The sequence below is a fragment of the Pan paniscus genome, chromosome 8 (assembly GCF_029289425.2).
Source record: "Pan paniscus chromosome 8, NHGRI_mPanPan1-v2.0_pri, whole genome shotgun sequence".
NCBI lineage: Eukaryota > Metazoa > Chordata > Mammalia > Primates > Hominidae > Pan > Pan paniscus.
The window spans coordinates 101,260,735-101,282,518 of record NC_073257.2 but is presented as its reverse complement, the minus strand read 5'-3'; the positions used below and the strand labels follow the sequence as shown (position 1 = coordinate 101,282,518).

At 41.6% G+C, this 21,784-nt stretch overlaps 1 protein-coding gene across 4 annotated transcripts in view; it reads left to right on the top strand.

Annotated features, from left to right (window-relative positions):
* The first annotated feature begins 12,164 nt into the window (after window positions 1-12,164).
* LIPA (lipase A, lysosomal acid type) overlaps window positions 12,165-21,784 on the top strand; it is a 38,525-nt gene continuing 28,905 nt past the window's right edge. The window contains exons 1-4 of one of the 4 annotated variants that reach the window (XM_055093115.2): window positions 12,187-12,501; window positions 13,831-13,912; window positions 16,512-16,623; window positions 18,368-18,485. In XM_055093115.2, coding sequence (XP_054949090.1) covers window positions 16,513-16,623; window positions 18,368-18,485 — 229 coding nt within the window. In that variant the 5' untranslated portion in view covers window positions 12,187-12,501; window positions 13,831-13,912; window position 16,512. Of the gene's footprint in view, window positions 12,532-13,830; window positions 13,945-16,511; window positions 16,624-18,367; window positions 18,486-21,784 lie in introns of all 4 variants that reach the window. The other 3 variants (XM_055093116.2, XM_003825337.4, XM_003825338.4) reach the window with 3 other exon arrangements.

Genomic DNA, 21,784 nt, shown 5'->3' with positions numbered 1-21,784 from the left:
TGGGACAAGAACTCAGGACCCCCTGAATGGTGGGACTGAAAGAGCTGTAACACAAATAGGGCTGAAACATGCCCCCACCACCCCGCCTGCTTGCCATGTTGCCAGCAATGAGAAGGAGAGAAGGGCAGCAGAGAAGAGCAGAGGCCCTTCCAGGAGCCCAAACCTAGAGGCTCCCCAAGCCAGGGCTGTGCCACCCTCTTTGGGGCACTGTGGTTTCTGGCATCTCCAAGTTTCTGGATGCCAGCACATTCCCCTTATCCAGACTTGGGTGCCCATAGGAGAAGCTGCCTGTGGTGCATCTGATCCAGCAGTAGGCTTGCATAGAACTGGCATCTGTACTGGTGCCTGCAGCTGCCCACCCCACCAGAGCAGCTGGCTTGCTGACTCTCCACAGTGGCTGGACCCCACACTCACTTGCTCATGCACCTCTCACCACTCTACACCTGGCTTGCCCTTGGAGGCGTGGGATCTGGTTGGTTAGCATGAGCCAAGCACAGCCTGCCAGGCCAAGTGGGCAAAACAAGCCCAGCAGGCCTGAGTAAAGCTCAGGCAAAGGTGCCAACAGCCACACAGGCTTCTGGCTGGAAAAGTGACACCCTAAGGATCTTATGACAGTTCCATATGCTATCAGTACTTCTTTGAACTAAATCTATGCTTCTCAAGCAACTTTTGATTAATCATAACTTTCTGTGTAGGTTTTGTATTGCTTTTGCCTGATATGTTTGGTAGGGTTAGAGGACAGGAGAGTTTTTACCATGGCAAATAGAAAGGATCACAGAGATGAAGTTGTTTTCCTGAACATAAAACCAACCAAAGATGCAAGCATGTTAAAAGTGACATTTGTAGTTTTTGGTAGCAATCCACCAAAAGGTCTCTGGTAATTTCCCACAAAATGGAGCACTTAGTAAGTAAAGTCCAATACCACTAACACAACCTTCTCTTGTTTTTATAATCTTTCTAAAGTCAGAATAAGGTCACCATCCCTGCAGCAAAACCAAACCTGTTGTCATCCAGCAGAAATTCAGGATCTATTCATGGACCAATAGGCTTGCAGTTCATTTAAGAAAGTTCACTGAGGGAGTCTTGGAGGTGGTGAAGGGCAATTAGGAGGAAGAGAAGTGAAAGTCAAAGCCAAATTGGCCCTGATAGCCTGATATCTATTTTGTATGTGAAGAGAAGTTCTAGGAAGAAAGAGGTAAGGAATTCACGAAGACTTGATGGAATCTCTAGTTGCCTCTCCCCTTTGTTCTGCCTCAGCTGCCAACAGCAACATGTTAGTATGTTTTAAAGTAACTCCAACAACTGCACATGTAATTGGGCTTGGCAGTTTTTACTGTTCCCTTCACAAAAAGTGATTGTCAACTGAGAGGAATCCTAGACAAGAGCCCACTGAGATTTCTGAGGAAATGTGAGGAAAGAGTTTGGAATTGTTTTGATGAAATTTACTGCAAATATGAAAAATACATTTAATATATAGAATTAGAATCTTGTAAGGAGTGCTTCTCAAACATTCCTCATGTGAGTCACCCTGCGATCTGATAAATTTGCACTCTGATTCAGTAGTTTGGAGGTGAGGCCGGAATTTTGGCATTTCTTACATACTCCCAGATGATCTCAAGGTGCTGGGCCAGGGACCATTCTTTGCATAGCAAGGTTGTAAAAAGGCTGGGGTACTCTGATGATATCTGCAGAATGAAGATATAAAAATGTCAAGGTTTGCTTAGCAAAGCTGTGATTCAGACAGGAAGAAAGATATTGAGTTTCCATGACCCTTTGCTCATTGTGCTGTCATTTAGGAGCCTTAGGCTGTAGGTACAGAGAGACAAAGAAAAGAGAGACTCCAACAAGTGCTGAATGGAGAATGCAGAGGCAAAGAGAACAGCTTGAGAGCAGACTTCAGGGATGACTTGAAGCCACTGAGGGAAGACTTACTAGATACTCAATGCTGTTTAATTCATGCCTCATTGCCTGCATAGTAGCTTGCCACTGTCAGATGGTATATTCTGATTTTTTGTTTTGGAAAGTTCAGTCCATTTGTGTGTGCTAAATGAGAGAGCTAGCAATCGTATGCTTTCCCATAGGGAATACCAGGAGTTTACAAGTCCTTAGCACTAGTCAGGTAACAATAAAAATCTTGTTTTCTATTATCTCATCTTTCCCTGATTCTAGCTTGAAGAAGCCAGCAGTAAGCATTGGGTAGGTGGGTAAGGAAAGACCTGGGAAAAGGGAAAAAACAGATCACATACCCCTTCCCATGGCTGGACTTCATCTTAAGCAGGCCTGAAGTAAAAGAGGGAGAGAAACTTTTAATTGAAAAGCGAGATTGGAATTGGATTGGTTACGGCAAAAAAATCAACCGGGCTGTTCAGGGATAGGGAGGGGAGCTCAGGAATAGCACATTGCAGGGCAGCAATAGAGAGAATTTCTTAATGAATCTGAGCAAGTTCAGCCCATTCAACATAAACTAGTGTTAGATGCACAGGTCTGAACAAGGAAGAATAAGAATAAACCACAGAAGGTACAGAATGAGACTAGAGTTCCATTCTCCTCTGCACTGAGAGGGGGCTGGACTTGACCTATGCCAATGAGTTTTCCCACATTTCTAAGACATTTATTTCATCTTGTAATCAAGAGCCAGCATTCTCTCTGTTTTTCAAGAGAAGCCAGGATTATATATTTTTATGTGAGCTCTTCTGATTTTTTAAATTTTAATTTTAATTAATTAATTTATTTTTTTGAGACAGAGTCTCGCTCTGTCACCCCGGCTGGAGTGCAATGGCACGATCTGGGCTCACTGCAACCTCCTCCTCCTGGGTTCAAGCGATTCTCCTGCCTCAGCCTCCCAAGTAGCTGGGATTACAGGCGTCCGCCACCAAACCCAGCTAATTTTTGCATTTTTAGTAGAGATGGAGTTTTGCCATGTTGGCCAGTCTGGTCTTGAGCTCTTCTGATTTTTAACTGTTGACTACTAATTCAAATTTCTAGAACACCCAGAGGGTCCAGCTATTTTGGCAAAGGATGCATATCTGAGGGCCTCTGGCTATGACTTCTGGACTAGACATCACATCCAATTACTCACATTTATGTAGGAGGGCACTGAAAGCTTGGACTTAGTCATTTCTGTGTCCTCAGCTCCAGGCTAGTTCTTTAGTAGGTGTCCATACATGTCGTTAATAGGAATCAAAGGCAACTATGGGCTGGAAATTAAAGACCCTTAGACAATAATTTCTAGAAATTCTTCTGGTGCTAGAATGTGTCACTACTAGCTACCTTTCACCTTTTGTGATGAAACTGACTGAGAAGCCCAGCATAGGAAAAGGAAGAGGAACCCTTGCTCACCATCGCGGGTCAAAGCCTGGAGCGTCCTGGATATCTGAACTCCATCTTCAAGTGCATGCTAGTAAACCTTTTATCAGCGCTTCCAACCGATACAAAACAGAATGGGACATGTTTAAATTGCCTCCCTTTGGGAGGCAGAGCAGTCTGCCCTATATGTGCTCTGTAAAGCCTCCTTCCCTTTACTGAGCACACGGAGATGGAGGGCCTTGAACTGTTAAGCACTGTAATGTGTGTGGAGGTGGGGAAAACACAGCCAAAGGCCTGTGAGACTCTGAGGCCCCATGTACCAGAATGTGTCGGCACCTCTAAGTAGGAGGCCCAAGCGTGCATAGGCCCAGACACGGTCTTCCTGGGGAACTGCTGCCCCCTGCTGGCAATGAAGGGTGAGACAACATTCGGTTCTAATCAGCTCAGCCAATCTTCTCCACAGCTACCCAACCTCTCATCCATAAGCCAGGTGAGTTGGGCCTTCCTGTTTTGAGCCTCAGGTTCCCCAGCTTCTCGCTTCCTCCATTATGCACTGAGGGCAGGAGCCAGGTATCCTTGTTCAGCTCGGAATCTGCAACCCTTAGGAGAGTGGCCTATCACACAAAGAACTGCTGAATGAAAATGGGTTAAATTCTCGTTAGTGAAGAAGAGCTGGATCTTTGGCATTAGGCTACTTGAGTTTAAATATCATCTTCATGGCTTGAGTCTCTATATCATCTTCTGAAGAAAGGGAAAACACCTCTGTTGGGTGGTTACTGATTCAACACGATAATGAATGTAAAGTATTAGGATTGTATCTGTCATATAGCAAGGGTTCAATAAATAGTAACTATTAGTATTTTTTTAAATAGGCTTATCGAAGTATGACAGATGAAGATTAAACTGCACATATTTAAATTGTACATTTTGATGAGTTTTCACATGTGTATATACCTGTGAAACCATCACTACAGTGAAGATAACAAATATATTTATTCCCTCCAAGTTTCCCCATGCCTCTCTGTCATCCAGCCTCCTCTCCTCCCCAAAGAAAAATGTCCCCTCTCCAGGAAACCACTAATTTTCTGTGACTGTAGATTAATTTACAATTTCTATATTTTTATGAAAATGAAATGAGACATGTACTGTTTTTGTTTGTCCTCTTTCTCTCAGAATAATTATTTTAAGAGTCATTCATGTTGCTGTGTGCATCAGAAGATCATTATTCTTTTATTGCAGAGTAATATTCCATTGTATAGATACACCACAATTTGTTTATCCATTTACCTGTTGATGGGCATTTGTGTTGTTTCCAGTTTATGGCTATTACAAATAAAACTGCTATGATCATTTGTGGACAAACACTTTCATTTCTCTTGAGTAAATACTTAAGAGTAGAATAGCTGGGCCATGTGGTAGATATACTTATAATCTTTTATCTAAAGTGATTGTACCATTTTACATTCCCATCAGCGATGAAAGAGTTTCCCAGCTGCTTCACATCCTTGCCAACACTTTTTAATTTTAGCCATCCTGGTGGGTAGAATAGTGTTATCTCATTGTGGTTTTCATTTGCATTTTCCTAATGATTAATGGTGTTGAACATCTTTTCACATGTTTATTCATCATCCATATATCTTCTTTAGGGAAATGTCTGTCCAAATATTTTGCTCATTTTTGATTGGGTTTTTAGTTTTTAAGGAGCAGACCAAATCATTTTATAAAGTTAAAAAAAACTTACTGAGATACAATCTGCATACCATTCAATTCACCATTTAAAGGGAACAATGGCATTCAGTATATTTGCAGAGCTGTGCAACTATCATCGCAATTAATTTTAGAACATTTTCATCACCCTAACTTCCTCTTCTTCCCCATCCTTTAGCCATCAACCCACCATCATCCCTAGGCAACTACTAATCTACTTGCTGTCTGCAGAGATTTGCCTATTCTGGACATTTCATGCAAGTGGAAGGGTCTTTTGTGAGTGGCTTTTTAAATTTGGCATAATGTTTTCAAGATTCATCCATGTTGTAGTTTGTATCAGTGCTTCATTTTTAAATTATAGAAGAATATTCCATTGTATGAACATATCAAATTTTAGGTACTCATGTATTCATCAGTTGATGAACATACGGTTGTTTCCACTTTTTGGCTATATTGAGTGATGCTCCTATGAACATTCATGTACAAGTTTTTATGTAAACATCAGGTCTTATTTCTATTGGGTATATACTTGAAAGTGCAGTTGATGGGTCATATGATAACTCTATGTTTACCTTTTTGAGGAACTTCCAGACAGACTGTTTTCCAAAGTGGCCACACCATTTCACATTTCCAGCAGCAGTGTGCAAGGGTTCACATTTCTCTACATCCTCATCAACACTTGTTATTACCTGTATTTTTTATTATAGCTATCCTAGTGGGTATGAAGTGGTATCTCATCATGGTTATAAAACGTCTTTTTTTAGAAAAAAAAGTTATTTTACTTTGAAGGGGTCCAATTTGTTGATATTTTTTCTTTTATAGGTTGTGCTTTTTGTGTTGTATTTAAACAATCTTTGACAAAACTCAAATTCCTTAAGATTTTCTCCAATTTTTTTCCAGGAACTCCTATATTTTTAACTTTCAAATGTATGTGTATGGTCCATTTTGAGTTAATTTTTCTATGACTTAAGGGTCTAGGTTCATTGTTTTGCATATAGCTATTCAAGTGTTCTAGCACCATTGTTAGAAAGATTATTCTTTCCCCATTGAATTGTCATGCAACCTTGGTAAAAATCAATTGGGGGTCTACTTCCCAGTATTCAGTATTCTTATTCTTATTCAGTATTCTTATTTTTAAAAGGCAGCCTTAACTTAGGGCTGATCTTGCTCCAATACTGAGACAATAGTCTTATGAATCTTTTATTGAGTGCCTTGTGTGTTACAATGTTTTCCCACTCTGGCTGGTTGTAACTTAAACCATTCCAAGTTTTGTGTGAGCCTTGGGGATCTTACCGTTTGCAGGTGGTTCTTTCCACTAAACTATGGTCTAGCATAGTTTCTTCACATGCAAACTGTTAGTTAAAGACTTGAAGGAACCCATCTGCAGCTCGCCACAGCCTCTCTCTCTTCAGCTCTCTCTGCTCCAGCATTCTGCCCTGCAACTCTGCTGCCTTAAGAGAATTCCTACTGCCAGATGAGAATGCTTTTTTAATTCTCATTTTTCTCCTCTATTTAGATAAACTGCTGGATTTTGCTTGGATTTGGCCTCCCTAAACTACAGCCTGGAAAATCTGTCCAGGCAATTATCTGAGGCATTGCAGGGATCATTTCATTTGTTTTCCTTTTCTCAAGGATCGCTCTTTCTTTTGCGCTATTTGTTGTCCAATGTCTGAAATTATCGTTTCATACTTTTTCCAACTTAGCTGTTTAAAGTAGGAGAGTAAACCAGGTCACTGTTACTCTATCTTTGCTGGAAGCAGAACTGCTATTAGTATTGTTTCTGTCTTTAATTCACCAGTCTGGCTTATGATATAAAGTGACCATCCCAAACACACATGTTCATATATGCACACACACACACACACCACTGCTACCTCCTGTTTTCTATAAAACTTTCTTTTTATAGTTGTGAAAGTTGTCAAAATCAAAATGAAGTCCTTTATATTAAAGTCCTGGCAAATGGACCCATGGAAGGCCATAAAGGGAGTGTTCTCACACATATGCCTGAAATTCAGAACTATCACAAAAGACTGCCAAAAATGCAGTCTTGCACAGAAAATACTTCTGCAAGGATGTCTATTCAGCAACTGTCAGACCTTGGACCAATGCCACCCTTGTTATTGATCCTCGTAGCCAAGGACAATTAATTCAAAACAACTTATTTATTCTTTCTCATTTTGCCTTTAAAAACTTCCCCTTGTCTTAACTTCTTTAAATATGCACATAGTATAATATGGCACACTTATTCACATTGCAAACCTGAATAAATATCATTTTCTTATGTAGAGTCTCCTTTTCTCTTTTTATTAAGTTTAACTTGGAAAAGGTATGGGTCATCCACCAGTCACTGTGGATCACAATGGCCCAAAGCAGGAAGTAGGAGAAATCTTCCCCTACCTGAGTGAAGGAACTTCGTGGTTATATTTTCATTCATTCACTCACGGATGACAACCTGGATTTAGTTTGCCTGGGTTGCATTTTGGGCTACATCACTTTTTACTTTTGTGAAATTGTGCTAAGCCCTCTACATACAGTGTCTCACTTAATCCTCAAAACTACCTTCATACACCCATTTTACAAGTGAAGACACTGAGGATTAGAAAGGGTAACTATATTGCCCAATGTCTGACACACAGAAATGCTGCTCAATCTGTTGCTCGTTTCTCAGTACTCACTTCACTTAAGCTGTCATTGGCACTTGCCTGGGCTGATCATTTCCTCTTTCATGAAATTTCTTTCTTCAGTTCATGTCAAGTACAACACACTCGTTTCTCCTCCAACCTCATTGTCTTCTCAGCTTTTATATCTTCTGAATCTCTACGTGTGTTCTTTGCTACTTATGCTTACTTTACAGGGGATCTCCTCCAGCCTCATGTCTTTAAATACTGTGTCTAATCTGATTAGTCACAAATCATATCTCTAGCCTGGAGCTTGAATACATCTATATATCCTAGTCCCTACTCAACATCTCCATGTGGATGTTTTTGCAATCTTCTCCTTTTTGTTCCAAATCCATTCCCTGTCCTACCTCTGCTCTGCTCTGTCTTGTGGAGGGTGGAGTGGTCTGACCTCTGCAGGCTCTTGTGTCAGCCACCTTTAGCCTGCCTAGGATCCTCAGAAGGGACTTGTGGAAGACTGAAGGAAGAAAGAAGAAAGAAGGGGAGGTCCAGCTATTTCTAGCGCCTCTCTTTCTTGGCCATGAGTAGTGTCTGACAGAGACTGTTGCTCAACTTCTGGTCTATGGTGTGACACTTCCTTCATCCAATAATGCCCCAGCTCTTTCCACTGTTGCTAATAATTTCTGTGGTGCCACCCAAACCCTGTTTGTCTTCTCAGCAATGTCATTACCTGTGTAACCATGTCCTCTGTTTGCAATGCCTAGAGTGGCTTCTATTTCCTGACATGGCCTGAGTTGACACAGGTCTCTAAAAGGCATCTCAAAACCAACACATCTAGAACAAACTCCTAATTTCCCTCTCAAGTTGTTCTTCCTGGTAGTTTGTCCATTCAAATTCATGGCAACTCCATTAGTGCCATCCTTGATGCTACTGTCCCTCTCATACCTGTATTCAATCCACCAGCAAGTCCTATTGGTTCAACTTTATAAACATACCTAGAGCTGCCTATTTTTCTCCACTTTCACTGCTATCACCATCCTGGTCCAAGTCATTATTAACTCTCACTTGGACTACTGTGGTAGCCTTCTGATATGGTATGGCTGTGTCCCCACCCAAATCGTTATCTTGAATTGTAGTTCCCATCATGCCCACATGTTGTGGGAGGGACCCAGTGGGAGATAATTAAATCATGGGGGCAGTTTTCTCCATACCTTTCTCGTGGTAGTGACTAGGTCTCATGAGATCTGATGGGTTTATAAGGTGAAACCCCTTTCACTTGGTTCTCATATCCTCTCATGTCTGCTGCCATGTAAGACATGCCTTTTGCCTTCTGCCATGATTGTGAGGCCTCCCTAGCCAGGTGGAACTGTGAGTCAATTAAACCTCTTTCCTTTACAAATTACCTAGTTTTGGGTATGTCTTTATTAGCAGCATAAGAACTGACACAGTAAATTGGCACCAGTAGAGTGGGGTGCTATTTAAAGATACCCAAAAATGTGGAAGTGGCTTTGGAACTGGGTAACAGGCAGAGGTTGGAACAGTTTGGAGGGCTCAGAAGAAGACAGGAAGACATGGGAAAGTTTGGAACTTCTTAGAGAACTGTTGAATGGCTTTGACCAAAATGCTGATAATGATATGGACAATGAAATCCAGGCTGAGGTGGTCTCAGATGGAGATGAGGAACTTGTTGTGAACTGTAGTAAAGGTGGCTCTTGCTATGTTTTAGCAAAGATACTGGGGGCATTTTGTCCCTGCCCTAGAGATTTGTGAAACTTTGAACTTGAGGGAGATGCTTTAGGGTATCTGGGGGAAGAAATTTCTAAGCAGTAAAACATTGAAATGGTGACTTGGGTGCTGTTAAAAGAATTCAGTTTTAAAAGGGAAACAAAACATAAAAGTTCAGAAAATTTGCAGCCTGACAATACGATAGAAAAGAAAAACCCATTTTCTGAGCAGAAATTCAAGCTGGCTGCAGAAATTTGCATAAGTAATGAGGAGCCAAATGTTAATTACCAAGACAATGGGGAAAATGTCTGACAGGGCATGTCAGAGACCTTTGAGGCAGCCCCTCCCATCACAGGCCCAGAGGCCTAGGAGGAAAAAATACTTTTGTGGGCTGGCTCAGGTCCTCCCTGCTGTGTGCAGCCTAGGGACTTGTGTCCCAGCCTGTGTCCCAGTCACTCTAGCCATGGCAAAAAGGGGTTAAAGTACAGCTCAGGCCATGGCTTCACAGGGTACAGTCCCTAAGCCTTGGCAGTTTCCATGTGGTGTTGAGCCTGTGGGTGCACAGAAGTCAAGAATTGAGGTTTGGGAACCTCCACCTGTATTTCAGAGGATGTGTGGAAAAGCCTGAATGTCCAGGCAGAAGTTTGCTGCAGGGGTGGGGCCCTCAAGGAGAACCTGGGCTAGGTCAGTGCAGAAGGGAAATGTGGGATTGGAGGCCTCACACAGAGTCCCCAATGGGGCACTGCCTAGTGCAGCTGTGAGAAGAGGGCTACTGTCCTCCAGACCCCAGAATGGTAGATCCACCGATAGCTTGCACTGTGCACCTGGGAAAGCTACAGACACTCAACACCAGCCTGTGAAAGGAGCCAGGAGGAAGGGTCCCCCTGCAAAGCCACAGAGGCAGAGCTGCCCAAGACCATGGGAACCCACCTCCTGCATCAGTGTGACCTGGATGTGAGACATGGAGTCAAAGGAGATCATTTTGGAGCTTTAAGAAATGACTGCCTTGATGGATCTGGACTTGCATGGGGCTTTTAGCTCCTTCATTTTGGCCAGTTTCTCCCATTTGAAACAGGTATATTTATCCAATGCCTGTACCCCCATTGTATCTAAGAAGCAACTAACTTGCTTTTGATTTTACCAGCTAATAGGTGGAAGGGACTTGCCTTGTCTCAGATGAGACTTTGGACTGTGGACTTTTGAGTTAATGCTGAAATGAGTTAAGACTTTGGGGGACTACTGGGAAGGCATGATTGGTTTTGAAATGTGAGGACATGAGATTTGGGAGTGGCCAAGGGCAGAATGATATGGTTTGGCTGTGTCCCCACCCAAATCTCATCTTGAATTATAGCTCCTGTAATTCCCACATGTTGTGGGAGGGACCCAGTGGGAGATAATTGAATCATGGGGGCAGTCTACCCCATACTGTTCTTGTGGTGGTAAATAAGTCTCACAAGGTCTGATGGTTTTATAAGAGGAAAATCCTTTTACTTGGTTCTTTCTCTCACATGTGCCGCCATGTAAGACAAGCCTTTTGCCTTCTGCCATGATTGTGAGGCCTCCCCAGTCCTGTGAAACTGTGAGTCAGTTAAACTTTTTTCCTTCATAAATTACCCAGTCTTGGGTATGTCTTTATTAGCAGCATGAGAACAGGCTAATACACCTTCTAATTAGTCTCCCTGCTTCTGTAGTTCAGAATGATCTTTCTAAACTAGATTATGCTGCCCTTCTATTGAAAATATTACACTGGCTTCTCATCTTACTCAGAAGACACGGTAAGATCTTGACAAGTGGCTCCCAAGGCACCAGACTTCTAGGACTTCATGTTCTATTACTTTCTACTATGTACATTCTGTTTTAGCCTCAAAGACCTCACCACTCTGGCTAGGACCCACCAGGAATATTCCTACCACAGGGCCTTTGTACCTGCTATTTTCACCCAGAATGTGCTTTCTCCAGTATCTAAGGCTGTTAACTACCTCCTTGCCTGTGCTCAGGTGTCACTTCATAAGAGTCCTTTCCTGATTACCATATACATATCATCCTCCTTATCCCTGTTTTTTTTTTTTTTTGAGATGGAGTCTCACTCTATTGTCCAGGCTGGAGTGCAGTGGCATGATCGCCGCTCACTGCAACCTCCACCTACCTGGTTCAAGCCATTTTCCTGCCTCAGCCTCCCAAGGAGCTGGGATTAGAGGCACACACCACCACGCCCGCTAATTTTGTATTTTTAGTAGAGACCGGGTTTCACCAAGTTGGTCAGGCTGGTCCTGAACTCCTGTCCTCAGGTGATCCGCCCTCCTCAGCTTCCCAAACTGCTGGGATTACAGGCGTGAGCCACTGTGCCCAGCCCCTTGTTGTTTGTTGTTGTTGTTGTTTGTTTGTTTTTGTTGTTATTTATAGCACTTATCACCACCTCATGTATTATATAGTTATTCATGATGTGTCTCTTCCCATCAGAATATATACAAGAGAACAGGAACCTTGTTTGGTTGGTTTCTATACCTCCACTGTCTTACTAATGCCTGGCATTTAGTAGGTGCTCAATAAAATCTTTGTTTTAGAAAATGATTAATAAATAATATGTGCATATTGAATATTGTTTCCTCTTTTAACAAATATTTAATAATAATAAAAAATTTAAAGCAGCAAGATTGCTTTGCATCAGGCACAATGATAAGCGCTTTAAATGGAGCCCATGATTCACTTTCATTTATAGAGCCCACATGCTCTCTGTCAGGCGCAGAAGGTGCCAGCCAGCCCTGCAGGAGCTTCGGGGGCGGAGCAGAAGGCCGCCTAAAACAGCCTTTGCTAAGAGAGCATGCGTAGGCGACGCGCTGGTAGAGCTGTGGACCTGCCAGCCTGCGAGGCGGAGGACGGGCTCCATCTCTTAGAAACGCCTACGGCGCATGCTCTATGGGGTCAACTGGGGGGCTGGCAAGCAGCCGCGCTGGTCTGGGGCGGAGTCTCCGAGGCACTTCCCGGTGGCTGGCTGCTCTGATTGGCTGAACAAATAGTCCGAGGGTGGTGGGCACCCGCCCTCCCGACAAGGCAGACCGGGCCCCCTGCAGGTCCCCTATCCGCACCCCGGCCCCTGAGAGCTGGCACTGCGACTCGAGACAGCGGCCCGGCAGGACAGCTCCAGGTGAGAGTGCCGGCGCCGCGGCGCTGCCAGGTGCGGGTGCGGCGTGGAAGCTGGTGCCTCCAGCAAGGGGAGGGTCGCGCCCCGAGGCTCTGCCGGCCGGCAAGACCCTCTGCGTTTGGACCCAGCGAGTCTTGCCTGGGGTGCCTGCGGGTGCTTTTTCTGCGGGCGTTGGCTCAAGGCATCTGCCAATCAACCAGGGCAACTTCAGAGAGCAACTTCAGAGAGAAGCCCACTCTTCCCTGGGCGCTGTCCACTTTCCTGGACAGGCGCGGTCTCCGGTCAGTGAAGCTGCCCAGTGCTCCTGGACCGCGAGGACAGCAGGGATGTCTGATTCCTCTCTCTGCATCCTCGTGCTCTCCCCTTAGCTCCTCCAGGCATCCCATCCTACCTCTCTTGTTAGCCAACGGCGTGGTCGAAAGCACACTTGGGCATCAATCCTGGTTAAAGTCCCAGCGATACTGCTTTTTAAACAGCTGACACTTTGCTTCCAGTACTTCAGCTGGGTGAACCTCAGATTCCTGAAAAATGGAATTAATGGTACTGCCATAGGGTCGGTGGAGGAGTAATTGACATAGTAGATCAGAAGCGCTGCCTGCGGTGGCTGGCGCCTCGCAAGAGCTTAAATGGGAGTCGTAATAATTGTTGTTATTAGAAAGTTAAATAGCATGCTGCGTTGGGGCCTTTTCTTCTGCCACTGAACTGTTGGACTGCTCTTATCTTTTTTCAGAATCTGTACTATGCATCTAATATATACGTGGCACTTTGCTTGGTCCTGGGGGTACAAAGCTGAGTCAGATTGTTACAAAGTCTAAAGAACTGAGATAAAGGTGTTAATACATCCCAGAAAAGCACACTTAATTCAGCCTGGAAGGTTTTTTTTTCCCCCCTCCTTCGAGATTTTCACAGTATCTCCTTCTTAGTAAGAATTGCTTGGCTTAGTATGTTGAGAAAAACATACTAAGTATGTAGTGTTGTGTTGGAAGGAAAACTTAACTGGGTGAGATTTTCAGCTGAGAGTAGCTTTAGCTGTTACTCTCATGGACCTTCCTCTGGGCAGTTGATACAGGTTCTGTAGGAAAACCGCTGAATGAAAGCAGCTCCTGCAGATGCTACTCTGTTTTCAATTGTGGTAATTCCTTTAATTTTTTCCCTTTCAATTTACTCCTTATTCTCTAGTAATAATAGACTTTTGGGAGGTTGCATTTATGATAAAAAATAGCCTGGGGCTGTACAATCCTTCCTATCATGAAGAAGTACAAAGTTGTAAGTAGAAGCAGTGGCCTTGCTTTGCCAATGCACACTGAAGGGGATAACTTTGCTCCTGTTTAGAATTTCAGAGTTCACGGCCGGGCGCGGTGGCTCATGCCTGTAATCCTAGCACTTTTGGAGGCCAAGGCCGGCGGATCACGAGGTCAGGAGATCGAGACCATCCTGGCTAACACGGTGAAACCCTGTTTCTACTAAAAATACAAAAACAAAATTAGCCAGGCGTGGTGGTGGGCGCCTGTAGTCCCAGCTACTTGGGAGGTTGAGGCGGGAGAATGGCCTGAACCCAGGAGGTGGAGCTTGCAGTGAGCCGAGATCTCGCCACTGTACTCCAGCCTGGGGGACAGAGCAAGACTGTCTCAAAAAAAAAAAAAAAAAAGAAAAGAAAAGAAAAGAAAAAAAAGAATTTCAGAGTTCACTACTTCTTGGAAAAAAATAATCCCAGGAGGAATTCCATCAACAGAAGGGAGTCAGTTCACTTTTGCAATCTCCTGAGAATCAGTTTCTTAAGACTTGTGGAATATTCAGTTTAAACACAAAACTAAAAACAAACAGCTGTATTGGAGTATTATTGACATACAATAGCATGGCATATTTCAATTGTACAATTGTATAAGTTTTTGCATGTGTACACACCTGTGAAACCATCAGTACATTCAATATTATGAACCTGTACATCAACTCCAAAATATTATTTGTGCATACCCCTTTGTGATCCTTTCTTACTGCCCCTTCTCTCCAGGAAACCACTGATCTGCTTTCTGTGAATATAGATTAGACTGCATTTTGTGGAGTTTTATATGAATGGGATCAGACAGTACTTTTTTTCCCCCTTATTTTGATCTGGCTTCTTTTGGCATAATTATTTTGAGATTAATCTATATTTTTTTGTGTTCCTTCCATTTTATAGCTGAGTAGTAGGTATATACCATAATTTATCCAATCATTCATTTAAAGCATTTGGGTTTTTCCAGTTTTTGTCTATTACACCCAAAGCTGTTATAAACATTTATGTACAAGTCTTTGTATGGGCATACATGCCTGCATCGTTTTAAGTGATTCTATTTATTTTTTAAAAATGTAGAAGTTCTGGGATCTAGTCCTAGGTTTTTCTCTGACCACTTGCGTGTTCTTAGGAGAGGATTTAACTTTACCTTCAGCATCCTCAAGGTCTTTGCTGTGATTTTGAGTCATCACTGCCAGAAACCAAGATGGTCTTTGTTGATTTGATGGTTAGAGAATTTCAGAAGGAGAGAGACGGGTCAAATTTTTCCTTTCTGTTTCTTTTGAAAGCTCTATTTTCTTTCATTTCACTTTTTTCCCATGAATGACAAATTTAAATGCTGACGTATAATTTGGGGCAAGAACAGAAGTGGTTAGATAAGTAGGAGGAAGAGCTAATAGTGGCTGAACTTAAACATGTCTAAATCATAGGTGGAAGGCAAGAGGTGGGAAATAAGCAAGCTCAGAAAATTTGTGTCTGTTTCTTTTTCTCAAACTATCCTCTTCTAAGTCTTGCCTTTTGTTATTTCTCCATGACCAATTTGTTTTTAACTTTGGGGTTAGGAGGTGAATGGGTATGCTGGACTCCAAAGGTCATATATTAACGGGAGGTGGTGGGTGGGAGGTTTCTTAGTTAAAAGTAATTCCTTTGGGCCGGGCGCGGTGGCTCACGCCTGTCATCCCAGCACTTTGGGAGGCCGAGGCGGGCGGATCACTCGGTCAGGAGATCGAGACCATCCTGGCTAACACAGTGAAACCCCGTCTCTACTAAAAAAAAAAAAAATACAAAAAAATTTGCCCGGCGTGGTCGCGGGCGCCTGTAGTCCCAGCTACCTGGGAGTCTGAGGCAGGAGAATGGCCTGAACCTGGGAGGCGGAGCTTGCAGTGAGTCAAGATTGCGCCACTGCACTCCAGCCTGGGCGACAGAGCAAGACTCAGCCTCAAAATAAATAAATAAAATAAAATAATAATAATAATAATAATTCCTTTGGGAGGCGGAGGCGGGCAGGTCACGAAGTCATCTGAGACCAGCCTTGCCAATACAGTGAAACCCCGTCTCTACTAAAAATACAAAAATTAGCCCTGCATGGTGGCCTGCACCTGTAGTCCCAGCTACTCTGGAGGCTGAGGCAGGAGAACCGCTTGAACCTGGGAGGCGGAGGTTGTGGTGAGCCGAGATTGTGCCACTGCACTCCAGCCTGGGCAACAGAGCGAGACTCCGAAAAAAAAACAATTCTTGGGCAGGCGCGGTGGCTCACGCCTGTAATCCCAGCACTTTGAGAAGCCGAGGTGGGCAAATCACGAAGCCTGGAGTTCGAGACCAGCCTGGCCAATATGGTGAAACCCCATCTCTACAAAAATACAAAAATTAGCCAGGCGTGGTGGTGCGTGCCTGTTGTCCCAGCTACTCGGGAGGCTGAGGCAGAAGAATTGCTTGAACCAGGAGGCAGAGGTTGCAGTGAGCTGAGATTGCACCACTGCACTCCAGCCTGGGTGACAGAGCAAGACTCCATCTCAACATAAATAAATAAATAAATAAATAAAATAAAAATAAATAAATAAAATTTAAAAATTCCTTATTCTCCTTTCAGATATGGCTGGAGTCATTTGTTTCATATTTTCCTTTCACCTTTTACTTGCCCTAAATCTGGTTCAGAACTTTTTGTGGGAGCATTAATTTACCAGAATATTTTTGTGTAGTAAAATTCAAGCAAATAATAATAGACTGTTTTATTATACAGAATGAAAATGCGGTTCTTGGGGTTGGTGGTCTGTTTGGTTCTCTGGACCCTGCATTCTGAGGGGTCTGGAGGGAAACTGACAGCTGTGGATCCTGAAACAAACATGAATGTGGTAAGTTTCTCAAAGTTATGTAATGTACTTTTAAAATGCATCTATTTCCCCGATCCAGTTATGTGAGCTACATGAAGCCATACCCATACATTCATCTCTTTATAACTTCTTTGCTTTTCAATTTCTCTGAATTTTTTTTTTTTTTTTTTTTTTTTTTTGAGGCAGAGTCTCACTCTGTCACCTGCCCGCCCAGGCTGGAGTGCAGTGGTGCGATCTCGGCTCATTGCGACCTCTGCCTCAGGGGCTCAAGTGATTCTCGAGCCTCAGCCTCCCAAGTAGCTGGGACTATAGGCATGTGCCACCATGCCTGGCTAATTTTTTTTGTATTTAGTAGATATAGGGTTTCACGATGTTGCCCAGGGTGGTCTTGAACTCCTGAGCTCAGGTGATCTGTCCACCTCAGCCTCCCAAAGTCCTGGGATTACAGGCGTGAGCCACCGTGCCCAGCCCAATTTCTCTGAATCTTAGATTCAATTTGCTAGGCTTTTCTCACCAGGTAATATGTAGCTAACAAACCTCAGTTTAATGTTATATATACTTCTTAATAAGATAAATTATGATTTTTTATTAATTCATTTCATTTTTAAGTCTCACTAAGTTTGTTTAAACTATAAAAAAGTATTTAAACTTTGCAAGAACATTACCGCTATTGAGGGCTGGTTTTAGAATACATTGAACAAAGGTTGTGATTAAGAATGTCCAGGGAACATATTTCTATACAGAAGTCAAAGTATCTGAGCAAAATTTTGTTAGAAAAAATATGCAAAAATAACCACTCGACTAATTAAAACATCTGAAAGTTATTAATCGTAAGTAAACAATAAAATCTGGAAATACCTCATTTAGGCACAAAATATCAGTAAAGTACAAATTATTAAAGAAAACAGCAACTTTAAAATAGATGTTGCAGTGACCCAGCTGAAGAATCAGGCAAGCTTAGGGACTCGGAGAGAAATTCACAGTGAGCCAGGAGAGTATGACCTGATAACAGGGTCTTAAAGTTAAGTTTTACTTCTTAGCTCAAAGCTTTTCTTTTGCCTCCCAATTTTTCCAACTTTTAAAATAATTTTTTAAATAAGAATGATAAAATTAAATTCTTTCAAGTACTTATGGTAGAGAGGGTATGTGCACTTATTTACATTAAATCCCCTGGATAATTGAATTATCCATATCCCACTGAGCTCCTGATTAACAATTGTCCCATGAATCCTTCCTTATAGAGAAGTGAATGTGACCATAATTCCCTATTTTGTTCAACTTTTCTTCCATCCCACCTTGACATTCTATGTAATTATTTTAGTCCATTGATAAAAACAAGTTAATATTTTTTATACTTTATTGGCCAGCAGGGGATCTCTAAAAACAAAGAAAGTGTTTTATACATTGACAGTTCTAGCTGGGATATTTAGAAAAGAAAGAAATGAGCATTTATTTGTGCCCGGTAGGCAGGATGGAAACAAAGAGGCCCAAGATGTGGTGAAGTTAGGCAAATTTGGTATAAAACATGCTAGAATGATGAAACTGAAGTTTAACCAGACACCTGTAGGTGGAACACAAGCGTGAAACAAGGGAGGATTTACTCTTGTGATGGGAAATTGGCTACTAGATTTAGCAGACTAAAATTTCAATGACAAATGCTTTCTTAAAGCCTGGAGAACATAGTTTATCTGCTCCTTTGCTTGTTAATGTGGGAGACTGTTTCAGATTCTGTCCACCCAATTTCCATCGTCCTTTTTCTCTACAGAGTGAAATTATCTCTTACTGGGGATTCCCTAGTGAGGAATACCTAGTTGAGACAGAAGATGGATATATTCTGTGCCTTAACCGAATTCCTCATGGGAGGAAGAACCATTCTGACAAAGGTATGGGAAGGCCCTTAAAAGTAAAAACCAGAATTCGTCTGGGTTTTGTGTTAGTAACCAAGTTCAGATTTAACTTAAAAACATTGAAATGGGATTATTTTTAAACGAAAGCACTAACTGTGTTGAGGTTTGCAAGGCAAAGAAAAATAAGTTTCTTTTAAAGAAGTAAGGACAAGAGTCATCTAATTTTTTGTTCAAAGGCCAGATTCATTTGAGGATATGCTAAAATCTCTGAGGCTTTGTTTTTTTAAGGAAGTGTATTTAATGAAATGTTTTGAGCATTAAATAGATGGCTTTTGCTATTTAAAAATTATTTAATTTTTTTGAATTCACATAATCTAAAAATCAGAGAATTAGAAGACATACAGTGAAATGCCTCCCTTCTCTCTCACTCCCTACTTCCTGCTTTTTTGTGTATCTTTTTAAAATAACTTCATTTTAAAATCTTTTGATTTCCAAAAATCTCATTAGAAACAAATACACACACAGATTCTTATTTTTCCCTTGCCTCCATTTTAATGCAAAAGATGGCACTATTTTGTTCTTTGAATTTTTTACTTAATATCTTGGAGATCTTTCCATACAATACATAAAGCACATCTTCCAGAAGTGCATGATATTTCACTATATGACTGTATCATTATTTATTTACCAAGTGTCCTATTAATGCATATTTGTGCTATTTCAGTCTTCTGTTAACAAATATTGCTGCTGTAAATAAGCTTTTGTGTGTGCAAGTTTATTTACATGATACATGTCCAGAAATAGATTTTTTGGATCACAGGATATATGCATTTGTGATTTTGATATATATTGCCAAGCTGATTTTCATGTGCACTTGTCCTGATAATTACTATCACTATGAATATATGAAAGTTCTTGTAGCTTTGGCTTAAAAAGTATATATATACATATATATGTATATCTTTTTTCTCTCTCTCATTTTATAACTCAAGCAAAACTGCAGTTTCCAGTGCAGATAAAGGAATTTCTAGACAGACTGATTGAAATTATTAAGCAGTTATCAGAAGAAGGATCTAATCTTTATTCAATTATCTCTCCAGATGTAGCTTATTTATTTATTTTTTTTGAGACAGATTTTCGGTCTTGTTGCCCAGGCTGGAATGCAATGGTGCAATCTTGGCTCACTGCAACCTCCGCCTCCCAGGTTCAAGTAAGATGTAGCTTATTCTCTAACATTTTTTTGTTTCTGGAGACTTTTCTTGGGGAAATTAAGGTTTAGATTAAGGTAGTTAGATAGCTATTTATTCTTCAATTTAAGTGTTATACGGGCAAAAGAGCCACCTTTGCCTCAATTCCTGCCCAAATTGTTATTCAAAACAAACTTAAACACCCTTTGTGTTAATGTGAGCATTGTATTATTATTTGCTTTGTTTTTTCTTAATTTATCCTAGTTTAACTTTTTTCTTCCATGTGTTCTAGCCGTAATAAGATTTTAATAATGTTTAGGTGGCCACGACAACCATTTTTTTTGAAATTTGATTTCTAACTCTTGAGATTTTTATGGTTTACAGATATATGCCATTAAGCTTCCTTTTTATAAATATGTTATAAAATGAGTGATGAGTTATAGTGAGAGCTTTTAGTTTTTCCTGTGCTCAAAACACTCAAAACATATATTTTATGCTAGAGCGAGCATATGATCTTGGTTTCCTTCCTTTTTTTTCCCCCAAAGAATAACCCCTGTATACTGATTTCAGACACTGTATAAAGAAAAATGCTTTATATTATTTTTCTTAAAATTATAGTTGATTAATTAGTAACGTGAATCACTGTTAAATGATGGTTAGAATCTCAGTAAAACTTGCTGAGAGCTCTCCTCCTATATCCAGCTTCAGACTTCTCTCTCCATACAGTGGTTAAAACACTCAGAGTCACATGCCCTACCTGTGTGTATCACACTGTTGCAGGGGAAGGTGCAGTGCCCTGGAATATGAAGAAAGTGAGCATGAGTCTTGATATGCTCCCAGGCAATAGAAAGGAGACTTAGGGGACCTTGGTGCTACACCTGGGTTTGCCCCTGACTTCTTGTGTGCTTTGTTTTTTCTTTTTTTTTTTAACCTCTGTGGGATATATTATATATACTTTATTTTATTTTTGGCAAGAGGGTTGGGGATTGGGAGAGTGGAGAGTCTAGGTCTTTAGAATGGAGGAATATAGACTGAAAGTATTTACTCTAAGCTAAATCTGTTCATAGCATTTGGTCCTCATGTTCTTTCTCTATTCTGAGAGGCCCTCCCTGTAGGGGATCACTGATGTGTATGTCATACCTGCTATGAGCTAACCTCAGTGGGGAGTCTTCAAGGAAGTCTACAGTGAACAACTCAGTTCTCTAAAGGAATTGTGATTTTCCTAAGAACTGCATAGGCGCTTTCCTGATGGTTTGCATTTCCACATTCTAAAACAGAGCATGGACAGAGGCTCTTTACTGTCCTTCACTCCTATTCAAGAGCAAGGTTGTTGCCACTGGTGTTATTTCCGGTGTTTAAAGGCAAATAGATAAAAAGAATGGAGAAGGCCTTTCACACCCAAAGTGAAACGCGTCCTCTTCTCATGCATCCCACTTCCCCTCCTGACTTCCTCCTCTATTATTAATAGCACCAGCATCCTCCTAATGACCTAGCCTGGAATCTGCAGAATCATTCTTGACCACGGGTCCTCTCTAGGCCACCCACGTTAAATTGCTTCAGTTCATCTTTTTCTTCTGTTTCCCTGACCACCAGCCTACATTAGGCTCTTGTTACCACTTAACTGGGCGCCTGAAATAAGCTCAGCAGCTGAGAGAGTCTTGAGCCATTTCCATTTTCAAGGCTCCTCGTATACTAACAGAAAGAAAGAATTTCAAGACAGGATTATGGAAATTCAGTTTGCTTATATAGTTTAAGAAATTAATGCTTTTAATACACACAAAAATACTGCTATACATTCATACTATTTACAAGTAATTACAAAATGTATTAAAACATTATTCATTTTTTGGTACCACATTCATTGTGGAACCTGAGTCTACAGCTGAATGGTGAGCATCTTTCAGTCCTGTTGCCATGGGCCTCTTTGACTGACTGTGTAGCCTCACTTGGAGATCAGGTTTTTTTTATGAACACAGGGCTTGGCCACATGGCTTCTCTGCTCATGTTTGCTTAAAAGCTTTACCTAACTGCTCTTTTCTCTGCCAGGCTTCCTGTTCTCATTCATCCTATGTGGTTTTGCAGGATTAAGTTTCTTAAAGCTCAGCTATAATGATGTGAAATTGCCATTCAGCAATCTTTAGGGGTCTC